This window comes from Tachysurus vachellii, chromosome 2 (genome assembly GCF_030014155.1).
Source record: "Tachysurus vachellii isolate PV-2020 chromosome 2, HZAU_Pvac_v1, whole genome shotgun sequence".
Classification (NCBI taxonomy): Eukaryota; Metazoa; Chordata; class Actinopteri; order Siluriformes; family Bagridae; genus Tachysurus; species Tachysurus vachellii.
In genome coordinates, this window is record NC_083461.1 from 22,823,493 (window position 1) to 22,840,992 (window position 17,500).

The 17,500-nt window shown below is 41.7% G+C and overlaps 1 protein-coding gene across 2 annotated transcripts; it reads left to right on the forward strand.

Moving 5' to 3' along the window:
* Positions 1-2,730: 2,730 nt before the first annotated feature.
* dnajc9 (DnaJ (Hsp40) homolog, subfamily C, member 9) lies at positions 2,731-10,080 on the forward strand. Of its 2 annotated transcripts, none has more exons than XM_060863851.1 (6): positions 2,731-2,823; positions 6,002-6,179; positions 6,487-6,627; positions 8,619-8,873; positions 8,959-9,045; positions 9,462-10,080. In XM_060863851.1, exons 2-6 carry the CDS (start codon positions 6,006-6,008, stop codon positions 9,561-9,563), a joined length of 759 nt encoding a protein of 252 aa, XP_060719834.1. In that variant the 5' UTR covers positions 2,731-2,823; positions 6,002-6,005; the 3' UTR covers positions 9,564-10,080. The 2 variants fall into 2 exon arrangements, with proteins under 2 accessions (XP_060719834.1, XP_060719835.1); XM_060863852.1 differs by having other exon boundaries at positions 2,748-2,846.
* Positions 10,081-17,500: the final 7,420 nt, after the last annotated feature.

The window sequence follows — 17,500 nt, forward strand, 5'->3', positions numbered from 1 at the left end:
GTTATAATCATCAAAAGTAAAAGAAATAAACATTTGTTGAAATATATCAGTCTGTGTGTAATGAATGAATATAATATACAAATGGAATTACTGAAATAAATTCACTTTTTGATTATATTCTAATTATATGACCAGCGTCTGTGTGTATATATATGTATGTGTGTCTCTGTGTGTGTGTATGTGTATATATATATATTTATTTATTAGAGATGAGTATGGATAAAGCACTTCTGCCGAGTACGAGTATTATACGAGTAATACGAGTCAATATCTGTGCTCGGATTGAATGAAAATCATCATTGGGTAGCTGATTGTGTCAGCGTTCTGTGATAGGCTAGTCACAGCGCCCCTCCCCTACACACATACAGATGTATTGTGTTGCTGTGTCTCGCTCTGCTCACTCACAGTCACACACAGAACAGCTCTCTGTCTCTCCCTCAGTCACTCGGGTTCGCGGGTCTTTTCCGTTAACGTTTAGGGTTTCTTCAGCTTTTTACTTCGGCTTGTAACGTTAATAATACGTACTTACTAACCAGTAGAGTTCTGGTAAACGTGGGTTCGTTCAGACGTGGTGCTTGCTTGGTAGAATGCGACTCGCATTGCGTCTCTGCCTGTCGGAGTTTTTTTTCTTTTTTAAACCTTCAGCTGTCTCTAACCAGTAACCAGACACTGAGTGTCTGACACGTTTTTGCTGTATTTCATAAAAACATAAAGGTAGTAAGCTAGTGTTATAAATATTACAAATTAATTGTTACCGGTTAAAGCCCCGCCCATTTCAAGACAAGCCTACTTCCCGCCTACTTCCGGGTTAGGCCCCACCCACTCCGAGTACGGATACAGATACAGATAATGCTGTACTTGCTCATCCCTAATATATATATATATATATATATATATATATATATATATATATATATATATATATATATATATATATTTACACACACTGCTCAAAAAATAAAGGGAACACTTCAACAGCACAATGTAAATCACACTTCTGTGAAATCAAACTGCCCACTTAGGGTGGAAATTATAGGCGATTAGCAAGACACCCTAATAAAGGAGTGCTTCTGCAGGTGGTGAACACAGACCACTTCTCAGTTCCTATGCTTTCTGGCTGAAGTTTTGGTCACTTTTGAATGCTGGTGGTAGCATGAGACGGAGTCTACAACCCACACAAGAGGCTCAGGTAGTGCAGCTCATCCAGGATGGCACATCAATGCGACCTGGGGCAAGAAGGTTTGCTGTGTCTGTCAGCGTAGTGTCCAGAGCATGGAGTCGCTACCAGGAGACAGGCCAGTACATCAGCAGACGTGGAGGAGGCCGTAGGAGGGCAACAACCCAGCAGCAGGACCGCTACCTCCGCCTTTGTGCAAGGAGGAACAGGAAATGTATGTGTCTGCTCAAAAGGTCAGAAACAGACTCCATGAGGGTGGTATGAGGGTCCGACGTCCACAGGTGGGGGTTGTGCTTACAGCCCAACACCGGGCAGGAAGTTTGGAATTTGCCAGAGAACACCAAGATTGGCAAATTCGCCACTGGTGCCCTGTGCTCTTCACAGATGAAAGCAGGTTCACACTGAGCACATGTGACAGACGTGACAGAGTCTGGAGACGCTGTAGAGAACATTCTGCTGCCTGCAACATCCTCCAGCATGACCGGTTTGGCAGTGGGTCAGTAATGGTGTGGGGTGGCATTTCTTTGGAGGGCTGCACAGCCCTCCATGTGCTCGCCAGAGGTAGCCTGACTGCCATTAGGTACCGAGATGAGATCCTCAGACCCTTTGTGAGACCATATACCAGTGCGGTTGGCCCTGGGTTCCTCCTAATGCAAGACAGTGCTAGACCTCATGTGGTTGGAGTGTGTCTGCAGTTCCTGCAAGATGAAGGCATTGATGCTATGGACTGGCCCGCTGTTCCACAGACCTGAATCTGATCGAACACATCTGGGACGTCATGTCTCGCTCCATCCACCAACGCCATGTTGCACCACAGACTGTCCAGGAGTTGGCGGATGCTTTGGTCCAGATCTGGGAGGAGATCCCTCAGGAGACCATCCACCACCTCATCAGAAGCATGCCCAGGCGTTGTAGGGAGGTCATACAGGCACGAGGAGGCCACACACACTACTGAGCCTCATTTTGACTTGTTTTAAGGACATTACATCAAAGTTGGATCAGCCTGTAGTGTGTTTTTCCACTTCAATTTTGAGTGTGACTCCAAATCCAGACCTCCATGGGTTAATCCATTTGATTTTCATTGATTAATTTTTGTGTGATTTTATTGTCAGCACATTCACCTATGTAAAGAACAAAGTATTTAATGAGACTATTTCATTCATTCAGATCTAGGATGTGTTGCTTAAGTGTTCCCTTTATTTTTTTTAGCAGTGTATATATAATATAATTTCCTACCAGTTAATTACGCCTTCCCATTGGGAGGCAGCAATGCTTTATGTATCATCATAATAAACCGTAGAAGAAGAGCCCAAACATGGCTATGTCCCAAATCGCCTTCCTTATTCCCTAGTCATTACTCGCTGACGAATCATGAGCTCTATCTATCTATCTATCTATCTATACATATAAGCAGACACACATTCCGTAAAAAAACATCACCAACAGATATTTTGTAAGATTCTGTAACGCTTTACGTTAGTTGTTCCCTCAGCACGATGTCGGCGTACCCCTCCTGTCGCACCCTATGTAGTGAGTAGTGAGCATCGTGTGGTTTGTAACGTGCTCTTTTCCTAAGTGAGCGGTAAATCTCGCTCCTGTGCTGCTGCTTGTTTTGTGTCGGCAACAGAAAAAAGCTCTCAGACCAGGTATAAAAAGTCGGATTTTGTGCGTAAGTGAAAAATAATAACAACGTTGTTTGTTTTATTTGAAGGTGTAAATGTGTAGTTTCGCGCCTGTCAGCAGTGTTTTGGTGCACAGTAGCCACAATGCTAACTGCTGTGTGTTTTTATATTTCAGCTTGTTATGAATCTCTGTAGCTGAAATCCTCTGAACTTTATATTCTAATACGATGAAGATTTAATATAACCGTATCTTTAAAAAAAATCACCTAAAGTGTTTGTGTGTTCAAAGCAAATCAAGCCGCCTTCACACTGCACACGACAAACGACCGCCGATAAACCGGAAGTCATTCATTTCCTACGGAGAGTCGCAAGGTCGCTGCGTGAGGTGCCGACCATCTGCGGATCCGTAATTTTCGGATCCGTTAAAAAATTTGAACTTGTGCGACTACACCGCATCCGATATGCAGACCGGATGTGATGTATTCCAATGTTGTCCTATCAGGTTCGTGTGCGCGAGGTGATAAGAATTATTGAAAAGTATTAATATTAACTTTAGTAATTTTTAAACTTTACCAAAAACAATCTTTTTGTTTTAAATACATTGTTATTGATAAAAAAAATAAAAATAAATTATTAATATTTATATTGTATTATTTTTAATGTTGCGTCCATGTTTCCTCAAAAATTATTCGCGGTCTTTCTGGATTTATTGTTGTATTGATTGTTTGTATTTACTCCTTCATTAATTAATTCCTTCATTCACCACGATAAATGGAGGGAGAATGCAGGCTCTTGCTTTTACTCTCCTTTACTGGAGACGCCAAAGAAAACATTGCAAATCAGTGTGTATAAAACACTACCTGACTCGGAGAAAAAGTCTCGGTGAGTATCACCGTTTAGTGCACGAGTTGCGCCTTAATGGAGAAGATTTTTGTCACGATCATCTAGTAATGGGTTTTCTGAGACCGCGAGAATTAACTTCTCTCCCATGTTGACGTCTACACGATTATATTGCATATTCCGTGCGACTGTCACTAGGGGGCGAAATCCGACAGTCATGTCCGTTTGTCGTGTGCAGTGTGAAGGCGGCTTCAGTGTCAAGGCTGTCAGAAGGTTGTGATGGACTTGAACAGGGAACATGGAGATCACTTCACACATGAAGCTGTTTAAAAAAACTTATTTGTTTAATTTCCATTTATTAATTTGTGTGTGTGTGTGTGAGAGAGAGAGAGAGAGAGAGAGAGATTGATTATGACTGGTGTTGTTTATTGTAAGTGTTTGTTGCCTTTTTGGACTCCTTTATCATTTGTAATGTTGCTCCCATTTAAAACAGTTCGGCTCAAGCCCAGCCATTTTTAGGGTCATGATTGAGGACAATGTCCCGTCCAGAGACAAGCTGTTTCGTGTTGAGGTTTTGTTCAAACCGACCATCGAAAATTAGTGATGGCCAGTTCGTGAACGAATCGTTCTTTTAAACCAGTTCTTTTTAGTGAACTGGATGAACCAGTTCACCAAATCGGACTGATTCGTTTTAAACAGTTCGCGTCTTGAGTCAGCACTGATCCACAAGTTACTAAAGTTACTCACTTTCAGTCATGCCTGACAGCCCCTCCGACTCTAAATAAACTAATATCCCGGAGTATATGTAACTCCTGTACACTGAACTGAGACATGTTGTGCTGAGAGAACTGTGAGCTCGAGCTGTTGATACTGCGCATGAATCACTGAACCGATACAGCGAATCATAGGTACAGAACTGAGAACTGTTTCTTACGGACGCATCCGAGAACCGATGAGCTGTTGATACTGCGCATGCGTAAATCACTAAACTGATACAATAACAAATGTAAATGGTTATGATTTAATGTCTTATTAACGTATGAGTGTTTAACTCAGTTGCATTAGTTTTTGAAACAACTGATGGAGCGAAAGAAACATTTCAAAATTATGTTTTTTTTTTGTACGTTTTTGTAAGTTGATGATTAGTTTATTAACATTATATCTTTAAGACACGTAAAGCACCCACGTTTGCTCATCAATGCCTGTACTGGGTGTTTTAGTTGCAAAACTTAAATGTAAGAAATGCATTCAACTAAAGTTATGATTGCAAAGAACTTTTCAAATGTGTTAAATTGATTGTATTAATATCTGCCGGCAGCGGCGGGATGAAGGAATTTACGTCATTACGCCTTTGTGAATTACGTCATTACGCCAGGACGTAAAATAACTGGTGAACTGGATTATTGAACTGGTTCATTAAAATGAACTGTCCGAAAGAACCGGTTCGCGGAAAAGAACCGAACTTCCCATCACTATCGAAAATACCCTCTCTAATGAATATGTTTTTTTTTAATTGGTTGTTGCATTAAATCTTACCCAGCTAGTGCTATTTTCTGATTGGCTATTGTGTAGCCTCTTTTTTTGATTATCTGATAAGTGTCCGACTTGACTAACAGCTCCAGGGGAGACGCGCTTTATTCCTGCAAGGTTCCATAGAGACAGCGGTGCAGACTGATACATTTTGGGCGCTGCGGCATATTAAATATATGATAAATAGTCAAAAAGTTTTTCTGCGTGAGAAATACGATGTGTGGCGGGAGAGCGTGACAAAAGACCGAAATGCGTGACTGTCTCTCTCAATGCGTGACACTTGACAGTCCTGCAGTTTCCAAAAAGGCTGGAAGTGTTTCAGACCAACCAGGAAACTCTGTAGTGTAGTTTAATGTGTAGGGAGACTTTATGTTGTCACATATACATTACAGGAGGTTGGTGTCAGAGCTCAGGGTCAGTCTAATTACAGCACCCAATGGAGCAGAAAGGGTTAAGGGCCTTGCTCAAGGGCCCAACGGTGGCAGCAGGGGCTTGAACCCAGATCCTCGTCCCAGAGCCTTTACTGCGTGAGGCACCACTGCGTCTTGTACCACTTAACATGGGTGCTGGGGGAAAAATGCACTCCTCCTGACCTGCTTGGCAAGGGTTGTGGGGACCTCTAGTTTTCCTGGTTTTCCAATTGCATAATTAACAAGAAGCTTAATTTCCATGATGTGAACTGTACATTTAATGTATCGTGAATAGACCGGACAGTGTTACATAAAGCAAATTAGACACATCTGAGAAAAATGTCCTTACATAACTGTAGCAGCTCTCGTGTCTCACTTAAACCAGTCCACGTTAAAACACCGAGTTAATACTGTTATTCCAGGACCATGGGTTTGTTACAGCAATGCACAGAGCTTTTCAACACATCCGACCTTTACGAGGTGCTCTGCGTGGCGAAGGAGGCGTCGGACACAGAGCTGCGGCGGGGTTATTATAAACTCTCCCTGAAGGTTCACCCAGACAGAGCACCTGGAGACCAAGAAGCCACCATCAAGTTTCAGGTAGGACTGCACTGTGTCACGCTTTCATTTCGAAACTCATCGGGACTGTTTTCTTTTTTCTTAAATATATATATTTGTATTTAAATGTGAGTAATCAAATCAGTACACCGGTTTTGAACAGCTTTTTTTTCCTGACGTGAAATTAGATAATCTTATAATGTAGGATGTGTTTTTCAGTCTCTGCACGACATCTTGCCCTTCTTCACAGTACTTTATTTTCAGCAAAAGTGAATAGAAATGGAATGAATGAAACAGAGTAATAAAAACTTACTTATATAGCTGTCCTGATATCGGATGTGCTAAACAGGTACTAGGAAAAGTATACGCTGTGTTGAGCAACAAGGACCAAAGAGCTGTGTATGATGAACAAGGTGTAGTAGATGAGGAGTTTGATTCACTCAACCAAGACTGCAACTGGGAGGAACACTGGAGAAGGCTGTTTCCAAAGGTATGGTACTGATTAGAAATAATATTTCTTTATTTAAAAAGCTGAACACAACTACTTATCTTTTCTAATATTTTATTTTATGTTAAAAGCAGTGGTCAAGTAGCAGAGAATCTTACATATGTAATCATGCCGTATTTTTAAATATTATGTGAACAGGGGTATTTCTATACATCACCTTTTCTGTTTGTAGTCTGCCCTTTTGTCTTGTGGGTTCTTAAAGAGTCCATATTTTATTCATTTCATATATTTATTCTTAAATGAAGTTATTTTAGCATCTAGATTGTTCAACAGGATTTTAGAGCGTGAGAAGATGCCAGAGGAATGAATGGAGGAGAAGTGTTTCTTTAAGAGCAAGTGTGATGTGCAGGGTTGTAACTACAGAGGTATAAAGTTGATAAGCCACACAATGAAGAGATTGTCAGCAAGAATCAAAGTATAGGTGTAGAAGACGGTAGTGAGAGCATCTCTGCTGTATGGGTTGGAGACTGTAGCAGTGATTTAAAAGACATGAGTCAGAGATGGCGGTAGCAGAGATGAGGATGTTGAGGTTCTCTTTAGGAGTGACGAGGATGGACAGGATTAGTAACGAGGACATTAGAGGGACAGCTCAGGTTGGCTGTTTTGGGGACAAGGACAGAAAGAATAGATTGAGATGGTTTGGACATGTACAGAGGAGAGAGATGGTTATATTGGTAGAAGGATGTTGGAGATGGAGCTCAAGAGGTTAAGAGGAAGGTCAAAGAGGAGTTATATGGATGTGTTAAATGAGGACATGAAGGTAATTGTTGTGAAAGTAGAAGATGCAGAGGATAGAGTTATGTGGAAACAGATGATTCACTGTGGCGCCCCCCTAACGGGAAAAGACCAAAGTAGAAGAAGATATGAGGTTATTTAACCCTGAAATTCCTCTATATTTATCTGTCATAAAGTGTCATAGAGAGGCTTTTATTACAGTACATCTTTGTATGAACAAAGAAAAGGAACACAAACAAAAAGAACAACTTCTTTCTTGTTTCTGACGTGTGTAATTTTCGTGTGACGTGTGATCTGTGTAATTTTCTGGGTTATGATGATGCCAGGTGATTGGATAACAGCATGAATCATTTAAATGCTTTTAAAAATCTTTTTAAAAACATATATCATCTAAAAAAATGTATAATGCATGCAATAATATTTTTGTGCTGGATTTTGACTCCAGTGATGTCTGTATAAACCTACAGTCAGACACTTGATGGATTAGATTCACTGGAGTATTGATTTGGTCAATTAAAGGAATTAAGGAATTTGATTTGGTCAATTAAAAACATTAGCAGTGGATAAAAATGCATGTTAAGAACCACCACTGCATGCAGTCAAACGGCATTGTGGGTCTTAATCTCTGCCTAAAGCAAGTGTCCAGCACTCTCACTTTATCTGTACACGCTGCATTAACACCATTGTCCTGGCCATCTCTAGTCTCTTCTATTCACTGTAAATCTAGATGCATTGCATTCTGCAACCATCTCTATACTGATTCATGACATTACTGTGAACATAAGTGGTACAGAATCATCTCCCAGGAACAATTTCTGTTGATTACAGCGTTTTGAGCACAAGGTTTTTATTTTTATTTTTATTATTTTATTGTTCACTAGTTTTTATAATTGTCCACACATGATCATTGTTAATATACAGTCTACAGTGGAGCTGAGAGTCAGAGCAGGGTTGTAGTAGGGCTGTGTTAGCTGTGTTAGGCAGGGTGAGGACATTCTGTGTAATGTTACAGTCCCTACTGATCCTAGCCGAGTTTCTAAAAAGCTTCCTTATTGTCAGTGGCTGTTTAGGGATTCAGGATTCAAATGAATTCTGGGAAATGATCTGGATTGATCTGGATTAGCCATTCTCCCAACCTTGCTCAACAAAAGTCCTTCTGTCATCATCTAACAGAAGATGCTGTAATTAATACTATTTTTTTTTTTTTTTTTTATCTGTACAAAACTGTCTCGATGCAGTTGACCTTGCAGAAAATACTTGACTTTGAGAAGCAGTATAAAGACTCTGAGGAAGAGAAACAGGACCTAAAGAGGCTCTACCTGCTGCACGAGGGAGACATGGACCGCATCATGGAGTCAGCATTGTGCAGAAGTCACGAAGACGAGCCGTGTGTTCTTGAAATCCTGCAACAAGCCGTAGACGCTAAAGATGTGCCAGCCTACGGAGCCTTTACTCAAGAAAGCGTCAAGAAAAAGAGAAACCGCAGGAGGAAGGTCAGTGGTCGGTCCCCTGACTGTCATCCAACGCCACAAGCTTTGTCTGTCTGTGGTATTAATGTCACCTATCTGTGTTGTCCAGGCTGAGAAGGAGCAGCAAGAGGCAGAGGAGCTTCAAAAAGAGCTGGGCCTGAGTACAGAGGATAGTCTAGTGGCCATGATCCAGCAGGTGAAATACATACTCTGAGCCATCTGTAACTATAGATTTTGGCATGAAAAAAAAATTACAGTTAACTTCAATAAAACACTACTATCTAGTTGCAGTAAGCCTGTAGCAGTTAAGGGTTGACAAGTCTCGATGAAATCTATGTACACGAGAAATCAGGTTGAAAAGCCAGATAAATAGCCGTTAAAGAGTCGAATGCAGTTCATTTAGTTAAAAAAACATTTCTGATCAAACACCGCTTCTTCACTTATTAGTTTAGTTTAGTGGCAAAGAAATAAGACTTATTAAACCTTTGTTGTGTCTAATTGCAGGATTATTGCACTTTTTTATTTTAAAATGATTTAAAAATTAAATTATTGTTGAATTTATGAACATTTTCTCACGTGTTTGTATTTTGTTTGTGTTTTTTCTCTCCATAGCAAAGAAAGTCCAAAGAAAAAGATTTTAACTCGTTTATGGCAGATTTGGAGGCCAAATACTGCAAAAAGTCATCCAAGGGGAAAAAGGCAAAGAAAAACTGAAACTTTTAATATTGCAACCAAGACACAGTCGAGGCTCGAGCTGAGGGAAGATTTTCCACCTTACTGCCTTCTAAACGTTGGGCTCTACATGATGCTTACAATATTCTGTCCACAGTTTCACGATTGGAAATTATCTCCCAGCAAACCTTCTGAATAAAGCAGTCACTGTTGTCTAGCTATGAACTGCAATATTTGTTACTTGGGAACAGTACCTGTTTTTGACATAAATATATTCCTGGTGTGTCTCTAATTGTTCTGTTTGGTTCTTTTGCTCTTTAATCATTTAATAAACAAGTTGTAGTTACTGTAGTTTTTTTTGTTCAGCATGGACAGTCGTTTAAAAACGTAGACAAGACTAAGCGCAAAATAATCCTAAACTGCTGCCAGTGTAGGTCTCCTGTTTCTGGTCTCATTTTTTGTGGCATTTGAATGTATATTGTTTTGGACAAAATGTAATAAATGTTGTTTTTCATTAGAATACAAAGAGCATTAGCTCTATTTGTGATGTCTAAACCAACATGTTTGAATAGTGAATTTCTTTTTAAATAGAAAAAAGTTAGTGAGTTATTTATTAAAGAAAAAAGATGTAATTTACTGTGTAAATGTCAGCATGAGGACATAGTGACATACCATGGGGTTTAAATGTCAGACAAAATTCATAAGCTGGGATTTTTTTGGAAATAAACTGAAGGTTTTAGAATTTTTTAATATTTAAAGCAATGAATCTGTAGGTATTCAGTTTATTTAATATTCAATATTCTGCACAGTTTCTAGGTCATTATTTAGACATTATTTAGAAATTTGGTGATCGTGACCATGTTAACTGTTTTATTCAAAAGGTCAGTGTCATAATCTCTTCTACTGAAGCGTGATGTGTTCAGACAACAATGATGGATTTGATCTGAAATGGATCAAACTTCTGGAGTCCATTCCAGCTCGAGTTTAGAATCAGAAACAGAATCAGAAAGATCTTTATTGCCAGGTATGTTTTCACATACGAGGAATTTGTTCTAGTACAGAATCTCCACAGTGTAAACAGAATGGTATTGACAAGACAAGAATAAGTAAGGTTGTGTTTTAAGTAAATAATGTAAGAATAGAGTTGTGTGTTCCGTGTATGTTGTGTTCATCAGATGGATAGCCTGAGGAAAGAAACTGTTCCTATGTCTGGATGTTCTTGAGCTCAGGGCTCTGTAGTGTCGACCAGATGGCAACAGTTCGAAGAGTGAGTGTCTTTGCCCTTTTGCTCACTCTGGAGAAGTACAGTTCTTGGAGAGTGGGGAGTGTTGTGCCAATGGTTCGTTCAGCAGTCCAGACTACCCTCTGTAGTCTTCTGAGGTCGGATTTGGTAGCTGAGCTGAACCAAACAATCACTGAAGTGCAGAGGATGGATTCGATGATGGCCGTGTTGAACTGTTCCAGCAGATCCTGTGGCAGGTTGAACTTCCTCAGCTGGCGAAGGAAGTACAACCACTGCTGAGTCTATGTGAATGTCCCACTTCAGGTCCTGGGAGATTGTGGTTCCCAGGAATCTGAATGACTCCACTGCTGTCACAATGCTGTCCATGATGGTGAGTGGGGGGAGAGCAGGGGGGTTTCTCCTGAAGTCCATAATCATCTCCACTGTCTTGAGCGTGTTCAGCTCCAGGTTAAGACTGCACCAGACAGCCAGCTGTTCAACCTCCAGTCTGTAGGCAGACTCGTCACCATCCTGGATGAGGCCGATCAGTGTGGTGTCATCTGCAAACTTCAGGAGCTTGACAGAGGGGTCATTAGAGGTGCAGTCATTTGTGTACAGTGAGAAGAGCAGGTGGGAGAGGACACAAGCCTGAGGGGCGCCAGTGCTGATGGTGCAGGTGCTGGATTTGAGTTTTCCCAGTCGCACTAGCTGCTGCCTGTCTGTCAGAAAGCTTGTGATCCACTGACAGACAGAGGAGGGCACAGAGAGCTGGGTTAATTTGGGCTGGAGGAGTGATGGGATGATGGTTTTAAAGGCAGAGCTGAAGTCCACAAACAGGATCCTCACATAAGTCCCTGGTCTGTCCAGATGCTGCAGAACATAATGCAGTCCCATATTGACTGCATCAATATACATCAATAAGCAAGTTGTAGTTACTGTAGTTTTATGACGAGTGTTTGTGTGTAATAAATCTTACGTATATGTAATGTGTTGTGCACGAATGAGGAAATTTGTTTAACACCAATTCATTTGTATTTTTGTTCAGCATGGACAGTCATTTAAAAACATAGACAAGACTAAACTCCTGCCAGTGTAGGTCTCCTGTTTCTGGTCTCATTTTTTTTGTTTCATTTGAATGTATATTGTTTTGGACAAAATGTTCATGTTTTTCATTAGAATACAAAGAGCATTAGCTCTATTTGTGATGTCTAAATCAACACGTTTGAATAGTGAATTTCTTTTTGAATAGAAAAACGCTAGTGAGTTATTTATTAAAGAAAAAAGATGTAATACAATTTGTAATATATAAAAGATAATAATAACTAGAACGTACATTAGGGGTGCACGGTGGCTTAGTGGTTAGCACGTTCGCCTCACACCTCCAGCGTTAGGGGTTCGATTCCTGCCTCCGCCTTGTGTGTGTGGAGTTTGCATGTTCTCCCCGTGCCTCGGGGGTTTCCTCCGGGTACTCCGGTTTCCTCCCCCGGTCCAAAGACATGCATGGTAGGTTGATTGGCATCTCTGGAAAATTGTCCGTAGTGTGTGATTGCGTGAGTGAATGAGAGTGTGTGTGTGCCCTGCGATGGGTTGGCACTCCATCCAGAGTGTATCCTGCCTTGATACCCGATGACGCCTGAGATAGGCACAGGCTCCCCATGACCCGAGGTAGTTCGGATAAGCGGTAGAAAATGAGTGAGTGAGAGAGAACGTACATTTCCTGAAGAAAATGTAAATGGTGCTTGCACGTGGCAAGTTCCCCTCATTGTGCTGAGTGTTTTGATATGTCACATGTCCATGTTGTGCTAAATTTAGATTTTCATGTGAAATCACGTGACATAATGTGACTTCTTCAAATTAAACGTGAGGAAGTTCCCCTCATTGTTCTGAGTGTTTTGATATGTCACATGTTCATGTTGTAAAAAGATTTTTGATTTTGCATATTTTGGGGGCGGGTCTGCGGCACAACCGGAAAGCCAGTCAATACACCAATTTAAAAGTTTGTTCAGAGTATCACCCTAAAGGAGTTGGTCGAGTTTGGTGTAGATAGTTTGAAACCTTGCCGAGTTATAAACCTCCAAAGTTTATAATGGGAGTCTATGGGAAAAAAGGCCATTTTGAGACCCAGTACCAGAAGTACCGGTACTCGGATCACTTAGAAAAGTCATAGCACACCTCTCCTCAATGAGCCGGTCGATTTGACACCTCATTCCTGAAGAAAATGTGAATGGTGCTTGCACGTGGCAAGTTCCCCTCATTGTGCTGAGTGTTTTGATATATGACATGTCTATGTTGTGCTAACTTTTTGATTTCGCTTACTTTGGGGGCGGGGCTACACGTGACGTCACGTGCATACCCTGTGGGGTGCCAATACTTTTGGACAAAAGTGTATTGACTGGGTGCCAATACTTTTGGACAAAAGTGGCTACTAAGTGTTTTGACATTTCAAAAGTGACTACTAAGTGTTTTGAAATTTCATGTCAAAACTGCAGTCATTATGGAATTCTACTTATTATTATACTGCATAGAACAGTTTGTTGGGGGCGGGGCTACAACATGCTACAACATGACGCCACGTGAATACCCGGTGGGGTGCCAATACTTTTGGACAAAAGTGTATTGACTAGGGGCCAATACTTGTGGAATCATTGGATTGATAGTGTGGAGTTGATAGTTACATGTATTGAGAGTGTGCTTTACATCTACAGAGAGAACAAAAGAATTTTAAGAATTCCCCATTCAAGTCTATGGGGGAAAAAAAACCCTTTGAGCTTCCGTACCGGGAATTCCGGAATTCCGATCGCTTATAAAAGTCATAGCACACCTCTCCTCAATGAGCCGGTCGATTTGACACCTCATTCATGGGTCTAGGACAAAAGCTGCGGGAAAAAGTGTCCGGAAGAAGAAGAAGAACTAGAATGTACATTTCCTGAAGAAAATGTGAATGGTACTTGCACGTGGCAAGTTCCCTACATCGTGCCGAGTGTTTTGATATATGACATGTCCATGTTGTGCTAACTTTTTGATTTCGCTTATTTTGGGGGCGGGGCTACACGTGACGTCACGTGACGTGACCAAAACACACGTGAGGCAGTTCCCCTCATCGGGCTGAGTGTTTTGATATATGACATGTCCATGTTGTGCAAAATTTTTGATTTCGCTTATTTTGGGGGCGGGGCTACACGTGACGTCACGTGAATACCCGGTGGGGTGCCAATAGTTTTGGACAAAAGTGACTACTAAGTGTTTTGACATTTCATGTAAAAACTGCAGTCATTATGGAATTCTACTTATTATTATTATACTAAACCCAAGAAAACTTCTTGTTCTGCTCCTTGGCTTTCAGATGTGCTGCGCAACAATCGAAGAGAGCTAAGATCATCAGAGAGAAAGTGGAAGAAATCACAACTTGATGCAGATCTTGATTCTTACCGAACACTCATGGCCAAGTTCTCCTCAGATGTGACTTTTGCCAAGACTTCCTTCTACAAGGAAAAGCTTGAAGCTTCCTCACATGACCCTCGGAAATTCCACAACATCATCTCTTCTCTGCTCAACCCCCCGGCTCCACCTTCTTCATCCTCCCTGACTGCAGAAGACTTTGCTTCTTTCTATCAGGAGAAGATTGAGGAAATCTGCCGGACCTTCACTTCAGCCCCGACTGCACTTACATCTCAGAGTATGGACTCCCCTACACCTTTGTTGTCGCATTTCTCAACTGTAACAGCAGAAGAGATTCTAAAACTCATCCAGTCTTGCAATCCTACCACCTGCCCATTGGATCCACTCCCTTCCACTATGCTCCAGACCATCTCGCAAGACCTTCTGCCCTTCATTACCACTATCACCAATAGATCCGTAGCATCTGGTCAGGTACCAACTACTTTCAAGAGAGCAAGGGTGTGTGTGAGTGTGTGTGTCTGAGTGTCTGTGTGAGTGTGTGTGTAAATGTGTGTGTAAGTGTGTGTGTTCCTCGTCTGTGTGAGTGTGTGTCTGTGTGAGTGTGAGTGTCTGTGTGTGTCTGTGTGTGTGAGTGTCTGTGTGTGTCTGTGTGTGTGTGTCAGAGGGTGTGTGTGTGTGAGTGTGTGCGTGAGTGTCTGTGTGTGTGTGTGGGTGTCTGTGTGAGTGTCTGTGTGAGTGTGTGTGAGTGCGTGTGTGTGTCTGTGTGAGTGTGTGTGTGAGCGTGAGTGTGTGTGTGAGTGTCTGTGTGTGTCTGTGTGTGTGTCAGTGTGTGTGTGAGTGTGTGTGTGGGTATGTGAGTGTGCGAGTGTGAGTAAGTGTGCGAGCGTGAGTAAGTGTGTGTGAGTAAGTGTGTGTGTGTAAATGTGTGTGTAAGTGTGTGCGTGTGTCCCTCATAAAGACCTTTCTGATTCTGATTCTGATTCTGATTCTGATTTTGCAAGAATTTTGCCTAAACATACTTGGCAATAAAGACCTTTCTGATTCTGATTCTGATTCTAATGTTGCAAGAATTTTGCCTCCAGGCCTTACGATTCAGCACAAAATTGGGTATTTGGACTGTTGGTGGTGCTAGAGGGATTGAGCTAGACACACCAAAGTTGCTACAGTAACTTCTAAGACTGGTCTCTACATGTGTGCCAAATTTCATAACTTTCCTACGTACAGTTCTATGGGCTGCCATTGACTTCAATGGCGGAAGAGGAATAATAATAATAAATATAGCTGCAAGCAGCGATGACGGGCCTTCGCACGTTTGTTCATCGCTATACGGTGCCTTCCAGAAAACAATGCACGGTGGGCAAGTGCATCAAGTGGGTAAATATCAGTGGACTATTTTATGTTGTTACTGACCCATTTGGGGACTGTAGGTAAATGAAACCCCACATTTTAGACAAACGGGGGCGCTAGTGAGCCACTTAAGAGACACACCTTTGTCTGACCTTTTTGTCCACACTTAACAGCCGACAAATGTGATGTATGTGTCAAATTTCAAGTTAATCTAAGCACGCCAAAAGACTTAAATATGCCTGAAAAAGAAAGTAAAGTTTGACACGTTACCATGAGAACAGTGTTTGAGATATCAAAAATCCGTTCGCAATTTCGCATCTGCAATATCTCTGCACCATGTTGGCCAAGTCTGGTCTCAATTGCATGAATCCCCTAGGAGGAGTATTTAAAAGTTTACTGCATGAAGCTGACAAAAAATCCACCTTTGTGACTGACACACTTCCTGGGGCCTGTTGGTGGCGCTATACCTGGGACTCACAATAAGCACATAGATGCGATCGGAATCCTTGGCCGAACATACACACCGCGTGTCATCACAATAAGACATTTTTTGCTTTAGATATTAGACACTTTCTGTTTCTCTGAATTCGCCATAATTTTGTCGCCTCGCCATGGCAGCACCGTTCGAGATATCGAAACTCACTTCGCAATTTAGCAAGTGCAATGTCTCGGCATCATGTTCACCACTTTTGGTGTCAATCGCATGAATCCTCTAGGAGGAGTATTTAAAAGTTCATTGCATGCAACTGTGAAAAAATCCACCTTTGTGACTGACACACTTCCTGGGGCCTGTTGGTGGCGCTATACCCGGGACTCACAATAAGCACATCGATGCGATCGGAATCCTTGGCCGAACATACACACCGCGTGTCATCACAATAAGACATTTTTTGCTTTAGATATTAGACACTTTCTGTTTCTCTGAATTCGCCATAACTTTGTCGCCTCGCCATGGCAGCACCGTTCGAGATATCAAAAATCCCTTCGCAATTTAGCAAGTGCAATGTCTTGGCATCATGTTCACCACTTTTGGTGTCAATCGCATGAATTCCCTAGGAGGAGTATTTAAAAGTTCACCACATGCAACTGTTGTGACTGACACACTTCCTGGCGCCTGTTGGTGGCGCTATGTCCGAGATTCACAATAAGCACATCGATGCGATCGGAATCCTTGGCCGAACATACACACCGCGTGTCATCCCAATAAGACATTTTTTGCTTTAGATATTAGACACTTCCTGTTTCTCTGAATTCGCCATAACTTTGTCGCCTCGCCATGGCAGCACCGTTCGAGATATCAAAAATCCCTTCGCAATTTAGCAAGTGCAATGTCTCGGCATCATGTTCACAACGTTTGATGTCAATCGCATGAATTCCCTAGGAGGAGTATTTAAAAGTTCACCGCATGCACTTATAAAACAATCCAAAATGGCCGACTTCCTGTTGGGCGGAGCTCATAGTTTAGAGCGCGAAAGTTGTTCGGGTCGATGAGATCTATATGCGTACCAACTCTCGTACATGTGCGTACATAATTGCCCGATCTGTGCACCAATGTTTGTTTTTGCATTACAGGGGGCGCTACAGAGCCCCCCTGCCACGCCCGTATTCCAACCTTTGTCCAATCCTAGTGTCGCGCGACTCTGACGTGTGTGCCAAATTTCAAGAGTTTTCGAGCATGTTAAGGGACCCCAATTGGCCAATGTGTGGGGAAAAAAATAAATAAAAAAAAATAAAAAAAATAATAATAATACTCCCGAGGAAAAACAATAGGGCTTCGCACCATTCGGTGCTCAGGCCCTAATAAGAAGAAGAAGAAGAAGAAAACTAACGATAACAATAGGTGTCTACGCCCCTTTGGGGCTTGACCCCTAAATATAGCTGCAAGCAACGATACAGGGGTCAAGCCGATCAGATGCGCTCAGAACACGTCGCTGATGAACCATACCAAGTTTCGTAGCGATATGGCATCGCATTAGTAAAATACTGAACTTAACTTGAAAATTCAAAATGG

Coding starts and splice junctions, on each gene's coding strand:
- dnajc9 (XM_060863851.1), top strand. CDS start 6,006: ATGGGTTTGTTACAGCAATGCACAGAGCTTTTCAACACATCCGACCTT. Junction 6,180..6,486: donor AAGCCACCATCAAGTTTCAG/GTAGGACTGCAC, acceptor TGTGCTAAACAG/GTACTAGGAAAAGTATACGC. Junction 8,874..8,958: donor AGAGAAACCGCAGGAGGAAG/GTCAGTGGTCGG, acceptor TGTGTTGTCCAG/GCTGAGAAGGAGCAGCAAGA.